This window comes from Lactuca sativa, chromosome 1, assembly GCF_002870075.4.
Source record: "Lactuca sativa cultivar Salinas chromosome 1, Lsat_Salinas_v11, whole genome shotgun sequence".
Classification (NCBI taxonomy): domain Eukaryota; kingdom Viridiplantae; phylum Streptophyta; class Magnoliopsida; order Asterales; family Asteraceae; genus Lactuca; species Lactuca sativa.
Window position 1 is genome coordinate 96,641,058 of NC_056623.2, and position 20,362 is coordinate 96,661,419.

Sequence of the window (20,362 nt, forward strand, 5' to 3'; positions counted from 1 at the left end):
TTAACATACAACAAATAAAGTTCGCTTAATTTCCTCTATATTTAAAAATTAATTATTACTTTTATATAAACATAAAAGTATTTTGTTGCAGTAAAAAATTTGGAGATCATTTATATTATAGAAAATATTTTTTTAAAAAACAATCTTTATTATATGAAATATAATCAATGGATAGGAAATTTATGTTGTAAGTTTATAAAGAATAGGTACTTCTACAAACCAAAAGTTGAATTTAAGTTTGGATAATAAATGTTTTATCTCATAAAATAATATAGTTTTAATTAGAAGTTAATATAAAAACATGTTTTTAAAAAAATTAGACATTTTACAAAACTTTGCCCTTGAATTTCTGATTCATTAATACAAAACTAAAAACAGAAAGTGTACCCCCTCACGGAAGTTGTTTTACATTCGATGCAAAGGGAGCGCGCGAGAGTTATCTTTCGTTATTCTCGTTTGGATCTTTTCTTTTCTTCTCGATTTCTGTCTGGATTCACCTTTTTCATCATAAATTTTCTCAAGCAAATTTCCGGTTAGTTTTTCTTTTCTCTCTAATCTATCATCCAATCTCTTCATTCTTCTTTTCCAATTTCAGACTTAACCGTTGTTTTGTTTCATCGACACATGGCAATTTCTACATCATGGGTTTTCATGAAATCAGGTTTTGTTTACTTGCGAATTTGTGTTTATCTATATTTCAGATCAATTTCATTAGCTTGTTTGCAAGTGTTATTACCGTTTTGATCGCGTTTAGATTAAGTGCACTTGAATTTGCGGATTTTGAGATAAATTTGTATCGGGTTTCCTTTTCTGGATTCAAGCTAGTTGGAATTAAAGTTTCTTCTAGTTTAATTCACTGATTTAGATGCTAAGAGTGAACTTAATTTCCAAAATTAATTATCGCCTAATTAATTACTTACACCTATTTTCACATTTCCAATTCCTCTAGATTATCTGTATTCATTTGCTTTCTAAACGATGCTAGATTCATAAATTCACTTACTTACCTTATCACGAATATAAACAAAGCCTTAATGATCACATACCGATTATGATTTTTGCTAATAAACCTCCTGCTTTTTGGGAAATATCTGTGCTTTCAATCTCTCTATCCAATTTGAGGAAATGCAATTGTACATTCATTATGATCTATATACATCTGCCCCTTTTGATGAGTAGCTTTTCACTTATCTTCTCCTGTTACATAAAGTGAGATGCTTTTAGTTTTAACCAACTAACCTCTGTATTTAATCTTCTTTCAGACTATAGGCTCAACCTTAATGTTGTCATAAACACCTAAAGCAAGTTCATTATGAGATAATGGAATCACCTAAAGCTGGTGGATCAAGGAATACATGTGTAGTTATTCTTACACTTGATACAAGTGAGGTATATATCATTGTTAGTTTATCTACTAGAAGCGACACACAGGTCATTTACATTGATCCAACAACTGGATCTCTTCACCATGATCAAAAGCTAGGTTATGATGTTTTCAACTCCCAAGAAGAAGCACTAAACTACATCACAAATGGTTCAAAATTCATCTGCAAAAGTACAATTCATGCAAAAGCTATATTGGGATATGCAGTTCTTGGAAACTCAGCCTTATTGCTTGTTGCCACAAAGTTAACAGCTAGCATTCCATTTCTACCAGGTGGTGGTTGTGTATACACCATTAGTGAAAGCAAATGGATCAAAATATTTCTTCAAAATCCTCAACCACAAGGGAAAGGAGAAGTCAAAAACATTCAAGAACTCACTGAGCTTGAAATTGATGGAAAACATTACTTTTGTGAAACAAGAGACATCACAAGGCCATTTCCTAGTCGAGTTTCTGTAAAAACACCTGATGATGAGTTTGTTTGGAATGGATGGTTTTCAACTGCTTTCAAAAGAATTGGGTTGGATCAACATTGTGTTATTTTGCTTCAGGTATTTGATGCTTTGTGACTTGAAAAGTTGAAATTACATTAATGCCCTTATCATCTTATTTGGAATTTTCTTCCTATACTTGTAGGGATTTGTGGAATATCGAACTTTTGGAAGCTTAGGTCAGCAAGATGGAATTGTTGCTCTTATAGCTAGGCGTAGTAGGCTGCATCCTGGCACTCGATACTTAGCAAGAGGCTTAAATTCTTGTTATAGCACAGGTAGATTGTCAAAAATAGCAACCTACTTTACTCTTTTTTTTGCCAATATATACAATAGGAGCTTTTTCACCTCAAAAAGCTCATGAAATTTGGAAAAAGCTATTGGAGAAGCTTTTTCAATGATTCGGTGGGCCCCATAGGTTTTCAACCAATTGTAGACAGACAACTTACACAAGGGTCCCACAAAAAAGCAAATTGAAAAAAGCTTTCTTATTGTAGAGATAAAATAAACTTTTTCACATTAAGCTTTTTCATGATAAAGCTCCCTTATTGTTGATGCTCTAATAGCAACATATAACAAATAAAATACATTGCCTATATTTGCAAAAAGGGTAAAATTCGTTGCTATTCTCAACAATTTTTTCTTTGTATATGCTTTTACAGCTGTGTTTGGGACCACAGTTAGTTGATAAACTATCTTGTTTTTCGAGCTTGTATAAATACTCATGTTTGGCAAGTCAAAAAGTAGCTGATAAGCTAGCTTTTTTAAAAAGCTACTTTAACGTTGTATTTGACGCGCCACAGCTAGCTTATTTTTCAAGCTTTTTTAGGTTGTCATGTTTGGCAAGCCAAAAAGTAGTTTATAAGGTAGCTTTTTAAAAAGCTACTTAGACTAGCTTTTCAGGAGTTTTTTTAAAATTTTCCAAATATACCCCTTGATCAAGTATAGAAATCATATGCTTTTAAATACCCTTTTATGTCATTTTATACCTTTTAGCTAGCTTATCAGCTAGTTTTACAAAACGTCAAATTTTATCAGCTAGCTTTTCAGCTATCAACTAGCTTTTCATATAACAACTAGCTTTTCAGCTGGTATGCCAAACATAGCCTAAGTAGCTTTCTGAAAATTTTCCGAATGTACCCTTAATTAGTTATAAAAAAACATATTTTTCTAAATGTCATTTTATATATCTTTCAGCTAACTTATCAGCTAGCTTTTACCAAACGTTATTTTTTGTCAGCTACCAGTTAGCTTTTCAGCTATTAGCTAGTTTGCCAAACATAGCTTAATTAGCATCTTTATGAAATAGGAAATGAAATCGAGTGTGAACAACTTGTATGGGTACCAAAAAGAGATGGACAAAATGTGCCTTTCAACACCTACATATGGAGACGAGGCACTATTCCCATATGGTGGGGTGCAGAGCTAAAGATGACATCAGCAGAAGCAGTAATTTACATTTCTGACCGTGACCCTTACAAAGGAAGCGCACGATATTACCAAAGATTAACCAAAAGATACGATTCAAGAAGCAAGGGTATAAACGGAAACCAAAATAAAACCGGCTTTGTCCCCATTGTATGCATCAACCTTCTTAGAAACGGAGAAGGAAAATCCGAATCCATTTTAGTCCAACATTTTGAAGAATCCTTAAATCACATCCGGTCAAACGGTCAACTCCCTAACACAAGACTCCACTTAATAAACTACGATTGGCATACAAGTATTCGATTCAAAGGCGAACAACAAACAATTGAAGGACTTTGGTATCATTTAAAATCTCCCACAATCTCCATAGGGATCACAGAAGGTCATTATTTACATTCTCGTGAAAATATCCAAGAAGCTGATGATGTCATCGTTTCCAACGATGACATCATCGGTTGCTTTCGCTTACACGTGCATCAAAACGGTGTGATTCGTTACAACTGTGCGGATTCTTTGGATAGAACAAATGCTGCTAGCTATTTTGGTGGGCTACAGGTGTTCACTGAACAATGTAGGCGGCTTGGGATTTTTCTTGATGCTGACGTGGCGTTGAAGCCAAGCGGGTCGCCAGCGAGGATGCGGTCGTGTAATGATAAGGCGTGGAAGAGATTTGATATGACATTTGAGGAGTTTAAAAGGTCGACTATTTTGTCGCCTGTTTGTCAGTTAGCTGAGCTTTTTTTAATTTCGGGTGATATTCATGCGACTATTTATACGGGTTCTAAAGCTATGCATAGTCATATTTTGAGTATTTTTAGTGAAGAAGCAGCTAAAAATAAACAGTTTTCAGTTGCGCAAAATGTGAAGATAACGCTTCAAAGAAGATATAATAATGCAGTTGTGGATAGCTATCGACAGAAACAGTTAGAGATGTTTCTTGGATTAAGGCTTTTTAAACATCTTCCTTCGATATCAATTCAACCTTTGCATGTATGTAACTTTTTCAAAAATGGTCCAAAGTTGAAACCTTTTTCACTTTTGGTCCTTGTGATTATCGCTTATTTTATATTTATGAAAATATCTAATATGACATTATATCTTTTTGGTTTTTTTTATTAGGTGCTAAGTAGACGATCTGGTTGTCTTCTTAAACCAATTGCTAGCATTGACTCGAGTTCTGATGATGGAGACAGTCTTCTTAGTTTTAAACATAAAAATCTCATCTGGGTAACTATAGTTTATTTTATTTAAGGAATTATAAACACGGTTGTTGATATATCTTTTTTAAGATTTTATAAAAATGTAAATAAGAAAAAGTTTGAAATTTGGTAACATTTAGAACTATATAAATATTATAAATTAGAACAATGATAAATATATGAATTTAAAAAATTCCAAATATATGTATTTATAGAAAAAGAATAAGTAGATCTAAATTAAAATTTATGTATTTTAATTTTCTTTTCTATAATAATAAAAAATTATATATACTATTTAGTTATTTGAATTCAATTATATAGATTTGTATAAAAAGGAGTCGATAGGACCCATAAACTTTAGGTTTTTGGCTTCTCAAAAAAACGAAGACCATGTTTAGCAAAATTAAGCTAGCTTATTGTAATTTAACATTTGATAAAATCATAAAAGTAGTTTATTGTAGTTTATTAGCTAACTTGATTGATAAGCTAGCTTATAAACTAAAAGCTAGCTTTTTAGCTAATTCATTATCCAGTATATAATTTGGATTGATTTTTGTACAGATTTCCCAACAAGCGGCCGATATAATTCAACTTTTTATCTACCTTGGCGAGCCTTGTCATGTTTGTCAGCTTCTTCTCACAATTTCACACGGTGCAGACGATTCAACATATCCATCAACAGTCGATGTCAGAACAGGACGCGATCTTGATGAGCTTAAACTTGTTTTAGAGGTTTCACTTTACAAGTTTTAATAAATAAATAAAAATTACTTTCATTAATTTGAAAGTACAATGCTGTAATTGGTTACATTAGGGCTAATTAAGTAATTAACACGGGTCTTTCTTTGCTTACAATATAGGGAGCTTCCATTGCTAGATGTGTTAATGGTACAAACATGGTGATACCAATACCGGGGCCCATTAGTGACGATGACATGGCGTTCACAAGAAGTGTAACAACCCCACCTACCCACAAACCTAAGCTACCGTTTTTATATGATTTCGAAGGTCGCGAGGGCAATTTGGACTTTCTTACTCGGGTGGTTGTTCTCACATTCTACCCATCTGAGTCTACCACTTCCCCTGTCACTATCGGTGAGGTACATTATGTTTTTCACTTTCTTGTATTTTACATTTTTACCCTTTCGTATGTGTGTGTGTTTTTCTATATCTTTTACATGTGCTTGTAGGTGGAGATACTTGGGATTTCTCTTCCATGGAGAGATATATTTGCGTCTGAAAAGCTATGGGAACGTTTGAATAGTATAAAAGAGAACAACCCGTGTGTTATTGCTTTGACAAATGACATGGCGCCACCTGGCAAATCTGATACAATGGATCTCTTGTCAGGTGATGACATCGTTTCAGAATCTGTTTCACAACCAATGACAGAAATCAGTTTGCTTGATCATGGTTACATTGAAGACAATAAAACAAATTCAATACAACAAGATGAAATACAAACCAAAGGGGACGTAGCAGCACTTCAGTACATAACTTGCTTCAAAATGTTGTCAGCTTTACATGGGGTATGAATTATGATATGGATATTAGATTATTAGTACTATTTTCTTTAGATTATTCAACAAGAAGAAGAAAAAAAAGTGACTATGGAGTTTTGCAGGGTAACAAATTAGGGTTTAAAGAAGGGATGAAACTTGAAATCGAACGTCTTAGGCTCAATCTATCTGGTGTTGAACGCGATAAAGCTTTATCATCAATTGGAATCGATCCAGAAAGTATAAATCCGAACGTGTTAATAGAAGAATCTTATATTTCTTCATTATGTAAAGCTGCAAATGCGGTTGCATTTCTAGGTCAAGCTTCTTTAGAAGACAGAATTACTGGTGCGATTGGTCTTGAGATTATCGAAAATGAAAAAATCGATGTGGATTTTTGGAATATTAACAGAATTGGGGAGAGTTGTTGCAGTGAATCGTGTCAAGTTCATATGGGGACTTCGACTTTGAATTCTTCTTCTTCACAGTCGATTTATTTATGCTCTGCGTGTAATCGGAAGGTTTGCAAAGTTTGTTGCGCGGGAAAAGGTGCTGTACTTGTTCTTCAGAATCGTGGTGTTAATGAACGGTGTTTATTGATGGATGGGGTTATTTGTAAGCTGTGTTGTGATGATAGTGTTCTTGATGCGTTGACTTTGGATTATCTTAGGGTTTTGATTAGCGAGAGAAGAAATAGGGATGCCGAAACGGCGACGTATAAAGCTTTAGGTGAAATTGTAGGGAGGAATTATATCGCCGGAAAAAAGGAGTCGTCGACTGATAAAAATGGAGATGTCAAGGCGGCGCTTCAACAGTTGCTCAATGGAGAAGAATCGTTGGCTGAATTCCCATTCGGAAGCTTTCTCCACTCGGTATTATCTATAGATCATTTTATCTTCCCTTTTACATGTTAAAATATCGTTAATAACTAGCTTTAGATCTGAATTGTTGATTATTTCTATTGTTTTTATAGATTGAATCAGCGTCAGGTTCAGCACCACCATTGTCGTTGCTTGCACCTTTGAATACCGGATTAAAACAGTCGTACTGGAGGGCACCTCCGACCACCTCTTCTACTGAGCTTATTATCGTTCTCGGCAATCTCTCTGATGTCTCCGGCGTCATCCTTCTCGTTAGTCCCTGTGGCTATTCCATGTCCGATTCCCCCATCGTAAGTAAACCACGTCACAGAATGGAATCTCCAATTCCAGTTCCAATTCCGTTATACCAAACTCATTCATAATTTCATATTCTGTTATTGAACAGGTCCAAATTTGGGCAAGTAACAAAATACACAAGGAAGAAAGATCGTGTGTCGGAAAATGGGATGTGAAATCAATGCTCATATCTTCGCCGGAGCTTTGTGGTCCAGAAGAATCCAATATTCAAACGCCTCGCCACATCAAATTCGACTTCCGAAATCCTGTGCGATGTCGTATGATTTGGATAAAATTGAGTATCCAGAAAGTTGGATCGAGTTCTGTGAGTTTCGAGAACGATTTCAATCTTTTATCCTTTGATGAAACTCCGGCCTCCGATCCCGGCGGCAGACGCGCCTCCATAGCAGGAACATCGGAGAGTATTCCGTCTCTGCACGCCAAAAGAATTCTCGTAGTTGGATTTCCGGTGAAAGCGGATATAAAGCGGTCGTCGTCTCAGAGATCTGAGCATGCTAGTAGCATCAAAAATTGGCTGGAGAAACCGCCATTGTTGAACAGATACAAGGTACGATTGGCGAATGACGAATAAATTTTTTCTGATAACATAAACATCATTGCAGGTTTTGAATTTATCTCTTTGTTGTAGGCTCCGATTGAATCCGAGAAGTTGATCGAGAACGATCTGGTTTTGGAACAAAACATGTCTCCGTCTTCACCGGTAGCAGCAGGTTTCCGGCTCGACGGTTTTAGCGCTATAAAACCTCGATTAAAACATTCACCTTCAGCATTGGAGGCAGTATCTACAGTTTTCGAACATAGATTCATATCTCCACCGGTATTACGTATTCAAGTATCGACATTAAAGGTACTCCGAGCACCATAAATGTCTTGTATTTTAGATGACGGTGGTTGTGGCACCGGATATAATCATGATAAATTGTTATGATGTATACTTTCAGGGGTTGTCGGAGGAGACGGTGGTGGTTGCAGAGTACCGGATACCGGAGGTGAAGAGTGGAACGGCGATGTACTTTGACTTTCCTAAAGCGATGAACAGTCGACGAGTACGATTCAGGCTGGTCGGAGATGTTGCTGGGTTTGCCGATGATCCGGAAGACGGCGGCGATACAGGGCGGCCGTTGGCGGCGGGGTTGTCTTTGTTAAACCGGATTAAGTTATACTACTATGCCCACCCTGGTGATCTTGGGAGATGGGCTGGCCTTTCTGGTATATGAGTGATTTTTTTTTTTATTATTTAAAAAGAATTCTTTTGTATTTTTTTTTTTGTTTCTAGTTCAGAATAATCGATTTCATTTTATTTCAGGGGTGTTTCGAGTTTATGAGAGATTGTAGTTTAGATTCTTTTAGGGTAAAAAAAAAATAAATTTTGACAAACGTGTAAAAATTTGTTACAATAAAACTAACATCGAGTATAAATTATTTGATTATTAATTTGTTGTGAATAAAAAATATCGTTCAACAAGTGTAAGAAGTATCGTTTTAGAACAAATAGACATGTGTCGATTCGTGGAAGTGGGCTCCACAATCCATGGTATCATAAAGTTTATAGGCACCGATGAAATGGTTCAAGGAGAAAAAAAATATTAAAGGAAAAAAATGTACATTCCCTAATCACCAACATCGAGTAGACATTTAAACGACTATATAAATCCAATATGAAACTCAATTACTCAACCCAACCAGAGTTATTTATGTGTCAAAAGCATAAAAGAAAACCAATGATGGGTTCAATAAAAACCCAAAATTATAGATGTAGTAACGCAGTAGCAAGACCAATCAAGGACATGCAGGTTCTAGATTATGGGTGTGTTTGGCAAAAGTAGCTGTTAGCTGGAAGCGGGTAGCGGTTAGCTGGTAGTGTGTAGCTGGTAGCTGGTAGTGGGAAGCTGTAGCTTTTATTTGTTATATGAATGTTTGGCAAAAGTAGCTGGAAGCTTTTGAAATATATAAAATTACAAAAAAAGACAATTGATTAAAAATAAATAAATATATAAATATATTTTTAGGGGTAATTATGGAAATTGATTTCAAAAGCTCAGGAGCGTTTTGTTAAACGTCACATGAAGTAGCTTTTAGAATCGGAACGTTTTGTTAAAACTAAAAGCTAAATGCTCGTACTGCCAAACGAAGCTTTTTGTTTAAACTAAAGTGTTTTATCAAAAGCTAAAAGCTAGAAGCTCCTAAACGCTTCCAAAAGCTCTATGCCAAACACGCTCTATAAGTTGGAAACGCTTAGTCAATCTTACCCAAATTGGCAAAAAAAGTCACCACCATTTTATAAATAAGGTGAAACATAACAAAAACAAGAAAAAGGAAATGTTCAAATGAGATTTTATTATTGAATTTAAGATGCCTCAAAAATGGCTTAGAAATCTTTTTATACACACAGAGCTAAATTTGGCACGTATTGTCAAGTTTTTTGAAAATAAAATTTGACATGAAATTCCCCTAATTAAGCTGCTAAATTAGGACATGAAAAACAAAAATTAAAGAAACTCATATTAAAATATGTAGGCATAAAAAGTAGAAATCAATTTAATTTTATCTAAAAAAACAGAATAAAAATGAAATAAGGAAGAAATCAAAATTGGAGCTCCCACCCGAAAGCTTTCCGAAAATATAAAATGGGCCTCCAAACTCCTGATGTATCAAAAGGTAGTATGTTGTAAGTTGGGCCTCTTTAGCCCTTGCTTGTTCTTTCTCCTATTTCTCCATTTAGGCTTGTGCAATATCTTCTATGTGCTCCACTTCAATTCCCTTTTTCTTGAGAAAAACTTAACCTTGAGTCCCCAAGATAAACAAATTATGCTTGCATGTAGTACTTGTAGATGTTAGAGACATTGAATGTCTTGGAGATGTACATTATGGTAGGACAATCCGCAATATAGGCATTATAATTAATCTTCTACATAATATTGTATGTCTAATGATTTGCGAGATATTCTATGAACCTAATATTTATGTGTCGTATAAGTAAAGCTATATAAGTAAAACTGATTATGATAGAATTCTCCTATATCTAAAACCATCTTAATGACCAAAATACCACACGTCATTACTTCGATGGTCGGTTGAGAAGAAACGGCGTGTAAGGGAGAAACATTATTGATGGTTCTTTCGTAATAAATGAAGTATGCTCTTTAGATAAGAGGAAAGAAAAGAAATTGATGTTGTTCAAAGTTGATTTGGACAAAGCTTTTTTGTACTTTTGGGGTTTTCTAGAATGAGGAAGACTCATAGGTTTGGAAGGGTAATTCGCAAGGTATTTTTTCTCTCAATTCTTTAAAAGAACACATAGAAAAGGTTTGCTATAATCACAAACCAATAGATGTCCATTGGAATAATTGCCTACCAATAAAGGTTAATTGCTTTATATGGAGACATTTTCATAATAGAATCTTGTTAGCTACTATTACTAATATGGCTCGTAGAGGTGTTCAGATCAACTCGATAAACTGTCACATATGCAGGGGCGAGTCTACGTGTATTGAAGGTGGGTCACTTGACCCACCTAATTTTCTTTTTCTTATAAGAGTTCATTGATAAATATAAATTGTGACCTATCTTAAATATTTAAAGTGAACTACCTTAAATCAATTTTATGTTTTTGAAAAAAAAAAGGTATAAATCAAGATTCTTAAAGACCACATTTTATATTTTATGGCCAAATATTCAATTCATTTAAGATATAATCCAATAAAAAATAGTTCAAAATAAGTTAAACATAGATAAAAGAAAAAAGGCAAAACAAAGAGGTGTTTTCACCACGTCGTTTCTTCACCCGCTTTATACGGGATAGACATATGACTATATATATATATATATATATATATATATATATATATATATATATATATATATATATATATATATATATATATATATATATATATATATATATATATATATATATATATATATATATATATATATATATATATATATATATATATATTCATTGTCTACCGAACCCACTTAGTGAACCACGTGATTTTACTTTTTAGACTCGCCACTGCACATATGTTCTCAAACGGAAGAAGATGCTAAACACTTATTCGTTAGTATGGAAATGGGTGTTGAAATGGGGCGATATAGGCCCGAGGCCCATTAATTCTTTGTTGGACTTGGTGGCAAACCCAACATTGGTTTCAACGCAAAACTCAATGAAGAGAAAACTCATGGATACATTTTTTGGAGTTGTTTTTTTAGCTACTATGGAAAGCTAGAAACGAAGTACTTTTTAGGAAGGCACAGGTTGATGAAAAGAAATTGATGGATGACATCAAATTGTGCTTGTTTTCTTGGATCAAACATAGAAGGAAAATGTTTACTTTAGATTGGATTGATCGGTGGCTTTTTAAACCATGTAATTTGTAACTTATTTGTACTTTTTAGCTTTTTTTTGATGAAATCTTTTGCCATTCTAAAAAATATAGGGAAAAAAATCCCAAAAGAACCTCAATAACTAAACAAACCTATAAACAGAAGCACATATTCTAATTAAAACACTTATTTTCAAAAAATACCACCCAGGCAGTAGGCACCCACATCAATCTATACAAAGTCCATAAAAAATCTTAATATTTAGTTTTACAAACAAGTTTTGTATGATTATTTTATTATTAATTAACTATTTAAATACTGTATAATGAAATTAGCAACACTAATTGGTTTGGCAATGAAAAGTCTCGCGTGAAAAGAGAGTTGACACTGGTATAATTTTTGGGTTCTTTTTGTTTAGAGTTGACAGTGTGTGTGTGTGTGTGTGTGTTTTAACCTAGTAACGTACAATGGAGTTGTGTTATTTTTTAGAACGAACATACACTCTAAACTACTTCTAATCTATTCATAGATTCCATCGATGTCCTCATGGAGAGAAGGACTAAAGGATACCAATGGAGTTATGTGAGGGAGTTGTGTGTTGTGGGGTTCTTGTGCAAAGTCAAACCTCGTATTTTTCACGTTGTTTCGAACGTTGCTTAAGTTGTTATATTATGTGGGTTTTTTTTAGTATTGATCTTCGGATGACCTCATACCAGATTTATAAGATATGTTGGAAACTTAGAATGAGTTCGATGTTTTATTTGTTATATACAAGAAAGAGACGTTTGTTTTTTTAATAAAGAAAAATTGAATGGAATTGAACATGGTCAATTCATGTGTTGCCGTGTTGGTGGAAGTCAATCTGACATAATGTCGTTGAATCATAAATGAAACCAAACATGATATGAAATCTTTTCTAATTTGTTGATGCCTCTTAAATGAGTGTTTGGATGTACATCTTTGTTGCCTAGCGTCTTTCTAGGTTTTAATAAATGAGTGATCATATGTAAGATAAATTTTAATCATGTAACCAAATTATATTATATATTAAAACAAATTAGTTTAGGAATAGTACATCACTCAAGTTTTTTGTTTTACATTTTGGCCACAAACAAAAGTATTTTATATCACACTTTGGCCACAAATGACTTTAAGAATAGGTTTAGAATAATTTCACCTTTGGTCCTTCTTTATGTGGAACATTCACTTTGGCCCTAATACTTTCGTATGTTGACAATTTGGTACCTATGTACAAAAAAATTATAAAAATTGTCCATGTAGTATTTAGAAAAGGTCCTACATAGATTTTTGTTGTAGAAATAGTCATTGTCGTTTAATACTTTTATATGTTGGCAATTTGTAGAAAATAAATTACAAAAATTATCACTATATTTTAAGGAAAAAATTCCTAGACAAATTTTTTTCACATAAATAATTCATGTAAAAAAAACATACACAAATGGTCCCTACCAAACTGAAATATTATATGCCTGAAATATTATATGCCACTAACAAAGCCAAAAAAAAAAAAAAAAAAAAAAAAAGCTCTTAACATGCGTCCCTCGCAAAGAGGGGAAAAGACAATCTCTAGTTTTCAATTGTTTGACAATGTCACAAAGTAGTCTGAAATTGGTCGTAATTATTACGGATACCCATCTAATTTTCTGTAGTCTCTTTGTATTTAAAGAAAATTTGAATATCGTGTTCCCCACATTTTAGATTCTATTTACGAAATCTAAAAAAAAAACTCATTATTTTGAAAACTGGTGATGCAAACAAGGTGTTTCTTTTTTTGTCCGCCAAGTGTTTGATAAAATGTCTAAATGAGTTTTTCAAGTGTTGCAACTAATTTTTAACTCAAGCAGATGTAGAGTTTATGACCGGATAAACTGTTGATGTAAAACATATTTCATCAATAATAGGCTAGCAAAATATTTCAATGAAAACGATGAATAGCATATTTCTATGCAAAAAACAGAAAAAAAAATATGTGCTTTACACAATTTTTCAATTAAGTCTATGCATTTAGGTAGTAAATTTCATGGCTTAGTTTTATTTGGAAGTTCCAGTTTTACACACATTATCATATTCTTTCTTTGCCCCTTCTTTGCACATACTATATTTTTGGATGAGGCCTTAATAAGTCAATTAATGTTCCATTTTCATTACTTCATCTTGTGGGGCTTAATCTATGTCTCTTGATTACTTTTGTTTCCAAATAAGATTTACAAAAATGAAGAACCAAAGCCAAAACAAATGACGAGTATGAATTTTTTTACAACAAAATAAAAGAAGAGATGAATCCCAACAAAGTTATAACTTTTCTTTTGGGTGAATCTTTTCTAGTTTATGATATATATTATACTAAACATTTGAACAAATTGTAAATTGTAAACTAAATTGTAAACTGTAAAATAAAAGCAAATTGTAAACATTTGTCCAGTTATGTATTTGACCTCTTTTAACTGTTTTCCAATGCAACTCGAAATATAATTTCATTTGCTTATTCTTATATTATAAACATAATGTTTTATGAAGTACTTCTCATCACCCAACGCAAAGTTCAAAAAAAAAAATTAGCAATAACTGTGGATCAAGCTCTCAATTCTATAGTAAAACCCACCAATTTATTTACAGAAAAGTATCATCAGATTTGGAAAACAAATATAATTGAACGAAAATCAAAACAAATAATACTATTAGTTTCCCAAACACACACAAACATAGGGCCCAGTTGCCATGCCAATCATAATCAAGATGAATCCCAACAAATTGTAAACTGCAAAATAAAACCAATGCTTTTGCTTTTGCTTTTTTTTTTTAAAGCCAGAAGAGCCTCATTCAAAGTTGCACCAGTTTTCTAATTGTCTATGTCAAAAATAGGATTAATTTGTTGTTATAACTTACATTTAAGTTTGAAGTTCAAATCCGTGATTTTTTCCTGGAGTGGTGACGAGCTGAAGTGACGCTGCGACAAGCCAACGAACACCTGATGAACGGCGAGCCGACGACCACCTGATGATCGGCGAGGAGGTGGCGACGACCAGCTGAAGTTGATCGTTGGTGACGAACGAAGAGGTAGACAAGGGTTTTTTTAGACGTAGAGAAAATAGAACGAGGTAGATTGGGTTGTGATTTGGGAATTGAGACGGATAAAAGGGATATTGCCATATTGGGCCATTATTTGTTATATATATTTCTGGTAAATCGTGTATACCCGAAACCCAATACACTTACCCTTTAACCGACCTAAAAAAATCGGGTTACCCAAATACCCGAATATATTAACCCGATACCCGAATTACCCGATACCCAAAAAAATCGGGCATGTAATTCGGGTAACGGGTATCTTCGACAAGGCTAGCTCGTATGCGAAAGTTATGGTCGTACGAAGATTTCCTGATGTGATGAAGTGGCGACACCAGACTGCACCACATGGCAGAAGAAGCATCAAAGTCTCTACCCGACATGATGACCTAGCACCACACGGTTGTGACACATGACACCACAAAACATGACATGTGTCATGTTCTAAAAGGAGGTGACGTGGATCCATCTATCATCGACACGTGGCAACGTACGAGAGGCTCCAACCAACCCGACTAACCAAGGGGGAGGCCCGCCCAGACAACTTGAACGACGCACGCGCCCTACAGAGTCTATAAATTGCTGCTTTCAGCCCCTTATTACTCACACCAATTCTCATATTCTAACTGGTTCTTTTAGTCTGATTTCTAGAGTTTTTTGGGAGTTTAGAAAGTTACCGTTTTAATGAAACTCTGGAGAATCAGAGGACTCAGGAATTAGAAGCTCTGAAGTTGAAGTTCTACTAGTGCAAATCCTGGTTTTCGCTAGAAACTCTTTGTATGTTAGGCTACACTTACTATGCTTTAAGTGTAATTTATATTTATATTCATAGTCGTTATGAATGCATAAATAAGATTTATCAGTAATTCTAGTTATAATGTTGATTGTTATAATTACGGGAGAGGTGTCTAAAATGGTCATGTTGGCTTGGTTGTTGGATTTCAGAAAATCTATAAGCTGAAATGATCCTGCCTCCCAACTATCATCCCTAGCCGATCCTTAGTTAATAGAACTCTCACTATTCATTGGGATTAGTGAAAGATATAGCTTTCATCACCAAATTGTCATAGGAATTAATAAGCTATAGCATTATAGGTTAATCCCCATTGGCTTGTTGCTCGTCAATTGGATTGTCCGGTTAGTTGTCGATCTTCTGAGAAACTATTTAGGCGAGTTATCTCACTATACTATATGTTACAATATATATATATATATATATATATATATATATATATATATATATATATATATATATATATCCATGCATGTTACGACATAGCAGCCTGTAGAGTAGAGTCGGTAGTATAAGCTTCTATGTACCTGTATCAGTAGAACTTAAGGTGTAATCTCTATGTATGGTTATGTATGTCAGGTGGGGACCATGATATAGTTTGGGTGGAGCCCATTATGTATGTTGGGCGGGGCCCATTATGCAGTTTGGGTAGGGGCTATTTGTTTGTATGCATATGTATTGTAGTATATGATATTAGGGAACTCACTACGCCTAGCAGTTACCTAGTTGTTTATAAATGCTTTTTAGGAACTTCAACGATTCATATGAAGGGAAAGGTTCGACTGTACATACACGCATTGTTAATATGTTTCTGCACAAAATACATATAGTCTGATATATTTTGAAAATAAAATGAAAATTTTTGCCGTGAAAATCAGGACGTTACACACATACATATACCATACATAACGGGCCCAACCCAAGAGTTCATGGGCCCAAGCTAGCTCACATAACGGGCCCCGCCCAACCATACATAACGGGCCCCACCCAAGGAGTAAACAGACCCAACCCAAACTCCACCACAGGAGCTATATCTTGGTCTTCCATGCATATACCTGGAGCTACCCTAACCAAACATAACTTCTAAAAATATCATACGATCAACAGGGAAGACCCTACTGACCTAACAAATCACGACACCAAGTTTCCTACACTGCAAGTACATGGAAAGGAGTTACCCTAGTTAACTAGCATACTTGTACTCTAATAGTACTTCTATCCTACCATGTAATGCATATACAATAAGATACATGGCATAGTAAGAAACTCACCTAAACTAAAGAACCGGAGAAGCACAACAACACTCTCACTCCTTATACTGATCAATCCCGCGAACCCACTAACACTAAAAGAGATGAATCCTAAATAAACAACTATAATTCTCAAAGTTTGACCCAAAGTCAAACCAGTCAATGGTCAACGGTCAACAAAAGTCAATGGCCAACCAAGTCAACAACCACCAAGAAGTGGAGACCTCTTGGCCATGTTGTGGGCATGAAAGGATGAAATAGACTATATGCAGGACATCGCCACGTTGTGGACCCTCCTTGGCCTTGTCGTGGGCATGTCCAGACAAAATAATAGCGAAGTTGGACTCCACTACATTGTGGCCATTCCTTGGCCATGTCATAGTTACTGGAAGATTCTACATTTCTTCATTGAGAGCTTAATCCTTACATATCAAGGCTCAAAACTTCAAATCTAATCCTTCTCATTGACTTAATGGATAAAGTTTACAACTTTACCCACTATAACCTCACTCCAAGGCAAGATCTACAACCCTGAGTCTGTTATTCCTTAATATGTCCTAAGCTTTCTCAAGAACACAAGATAGACCCAAACACGACTCTTTTCTCATTTTCAAAAACCTAATGACCATTTGAGAGTTACAACAAGCTCTGGGGTTCCTTAAACTCTAAGAGCATCCATGGAAGGGACCAAAATCATCTAAAATGAACTCAAACTTGAAACATGAATATTAAAGGTCAAGGGATGAACTTTATACCTTTAATAACTCAGAAATCAGAAGAGGGTGATGGATCCAAGCTACCTCATTGCTTCCTTGCACCACTATGAACTTCCTCCTTCCTCAAGCTTCACCCAAATCCAAGAACAAGCCATTCAATCAATCAAAAAAGTTCTCAATCATGCATGGAGGATAGGGTTTCAAAATGAGGAGATGGAGGCTGATGGAGAAGACCTAATCCATGAACTAAGATGCTTAAACATGGGAGAAACCCTAAAATATCATGGGCTTGGGATGCTACCGCCACCACATCATGGCACACTATTTTCCATGTCATGGTTTCCATCAGAACACACACACACACACACACAAAACAAGACATGCGACATCGTGGCATATATTTTTCCTCAAAAACCATACCTTTGTCTTCTTTAGGTCACCAACTGATCCATTGTGGAAAACGGGTGTTACAACTCTCCACCACTTAAATTAGATTTTTTTCATCGAAAATTGTCCTTACAAATTACTTTTAAACACCCTCTGAAACCCTGATGGGCTCTTCCAAGTCCAATCCCTTCTGACACAAGCCAACGCCGCTCAGAATGTCCGAAATTGCGACTATAATGACAATATTCTCCATAACCAGACACGTATGCCAAACCTGTAACGCCCACGTTTCCAGGCTAGGCATTTTCGTTGATGTAATAGTTTAGGTTAACTTTTGTAACCCGTTTTGAAATAATAAAAGTGTATTATTTGAGTATTATGTGTTTTGTGCTTAATTGCTTAATTATGTGGTTTGATTAATTAAGAATAAAAATAAGCGTCAAAATTAAAGTGTGAGATAAGCCCGATATCTTTTCATAAGTTGTAGTGGTTGAAACAAGGATTCCGGAGATATAAGGAATGCCGAAATCCGAGTTATAACGAAGAAGTTATGACCTGTCGAAGTTTCGCGACAGAACCGGCACGACCCAGCGCGACGTAAATAGTGAATTTAAGGTAGATAGATATCTATCCTTAGTGATCTAAATGAGAATTGAAGATCTCATCGATAGTAGTGCAACGACGGAAAGACGGACGGAATCGGAGTTCAGATGAAGGAGTTATGAATTTCGAAAGGAGTTTTCCTGTCCCGGCCTACTAAAGATAATATATAAGTAATATACTTATAATATATTAACAATAAAGTCAAAATTAGCCAATGGAGTCTAAACGAGAGTTGTAGAGCATAATCTCACCTTCGCGGCGATATAAAGAACGTCGAAAACAGAGTTCGTATGCGAAAGTTATGAATTTCTGAAGTTCGGGGCGCGAAACCCCAAAACTGTCAGAGACCACGACGTGGCAAGCAATGCCACGACGTGGCAAATCTCCTGACACCTCCGGGAGGCTCCCAGATGCAACTTAGGATGACGCATGCAGTGACGACCAAGCCCACAACGTGGAAAAAGGTTGCCACGACGTGGAAAGGGCCAAATTTGCCCTATAAATAGATTTGGAGGGCCAACCGTTTAGGGTTGCTATTTTCTCTCTTCTCTCTCCCGTTTTGCATCGATTTGCGTGCTAGAAGTACCCCGAATCCCCGGTAATATTCCCGAGTCCCGAAGCAAGTCCCGAGATCCCGAAGATCCCGAGAAGTGCGGTTCCCGAGCCGAAGTTCTGCCCGCGAGAAGTTCGATTTTTGTGGAGATCTTCCAGATCTGCTGAGAATTACTACTTATACAAGCCGTAGTGCTGTCCGATCATCTTCTGATCAAGTGAGTGTGTAGGTACTTTCTTCTAACGCATAATTATGAAGTATTTTATACGGAATACGTATTATGTGTATAATTTTGTGGTTATGTGTGTGAATGTGTATTCACTTTTTTCTATCTCATAGATATGATTTATTCTCTATGAAATACGTGTTATGTGTGTGTGTGCCTCATCTATTATGTGGAATATGTATTGATTAAAGCATGTTATATGGTTTTTTTTAAACTATGTATAAAATGTATATTTTTATCTACTAATATGTTGGGTAGAACATGGGTAGATAGTTGGTGTGTAATAAACAGATGAGAGGTCTCGTTGTTGTTTGATTTAGTCATCTAGCGGAGTTTAGATGACGACCACAGACTTTTCTAGATAGTCTTGTGGAACATTAGCAGGTTCGCCACCTGTAGGTGTTAATGAACTTGGGTGTTCATTCGCTGTACTCCATCCCCCTCATGGTTACCTTATTTGACTTATATTGCTGAGGAACCCCCGAAGCATGTGTAGTCGCCCCGATGAAATATTCTTAGACTAGGTCCCTTATGTTAGTTGTCTTAGGGACATAAAGTGAGAATAACGGGAATGGGTAATTGGGTTATTGTTGGTTGGTGGAAATTAAATATAATTATTTATTGTGGGTTGAAAACCCTATATGCTCACCAAGCTCCCAAGCCTGACCCACTCAGTTTATTTGTATTATAGGAAGTGGCGCAAGGGCATAAGATGGATGAACCATCAAGTTGTTTTGTTTACAAGTCTGTATATGTATATATTTGTTGAATGACTTGTAATGTTATCGTTTATGCTTATTGGTCTATATCGGAACATGACACCCCGAGTTTTGATTATATAATGAAAATACATTTCTTTTATGAAATGCTTTGGTAAACATTGTTTTATCATGTTTTGTTTTTGGGAACAAATTCCGCAACTCTTTCAAATCAAAAGGATTTACTCTGAAATTATTTTAAAAGCATAAATGAAAATCGGTCTTTTCTGGCCGAGATTTTGGGGATGTCACAAAACCTGAGTAGAAACTCCCAAAGGTTGAAATGATGTCCATTGCAACACTAGAACTATGCTCTAAAAAACACTTCACTTAAACCTAAAAGTCGATTTAATCCTTAATGGGAATTATGTGACCCAAAAAAGAAATGAACATCAATGTGGCATGACTAACCGACCTCGAGAAGAGATAACTTCCTTGTCCATAACTTGAAGACTCCAAGATAATGCCTGACTTCCAGGAAAAC

The 20,362-nt window shown here is 35.1% G+C and overlaps 1 protein-coding gene and 1 long non-coding RNA gene across 3 annotated transcripts; one reads left to right on the plus strand and one right to left on the minus strand.

The window, feature by feature from the left end:
* The first annotated feature begins 375 nt into the window (after positions 1 to 375).
* On the plus strand, positions 376 to 8,613 carry LOC111885979 (probable phosphoinositide phosphatase SAC9). Of its 2 annotated transcripts, none has more exons than XM_023882221.2 (13): positions 376 to 532; positions 1,263 to 1,935; positions 2,021 to 2,153; positions 3,185 to 4,293; positions 4,423 to 4,530; positions 5,064 to 5,234; positions 5,363 to 5,602; positions 5,693 to 6,031; positions 6,127 to 6,873; positions 6,975 to 7,172; positions 7,268 to 7,726; positions 7,808 to 8,026; positions 8,121 to 8,613. In XM_023882221.2, the coding sequence occupies exons 2-13, from the start codon at positions 1,321 to 1,323 to the stop codon at positions 8,394 to 8,396; spliced, it is 4,614 nt and encodes a 1,537-aa protein (XP_023737989.1). In that variant the 5' UTR covers positions 376 to 532; positions 1,263 to 1,320; the 3' UTR covers positions 8,397 to 8,613. The 2 variants fall into 2 exon arrangements, with proteins under 2 accessions (XP_023737989.1, XP_023737990.1); XM_023882222.3 differs by lacking the exon at positions 376 to 532 and adding an exon at positions 537 to 661.
* Positions 5,358 to 6,132, minus strand: LOC122197862 (uncharacterized). The gene is made up of 2 exons (XR_006191705.2): positions 5,968 to 6,132; positions 5,358 to 5,873 (listed from the first exon to the last, which is right to left on the minus strand). It is a non-coding gene; the product is annotated as an uncharacterized LOC122197862 (long non-coding RNA).
* Positions 8,614 to 20,362: the final 11,749 nt, after the last annotated feature.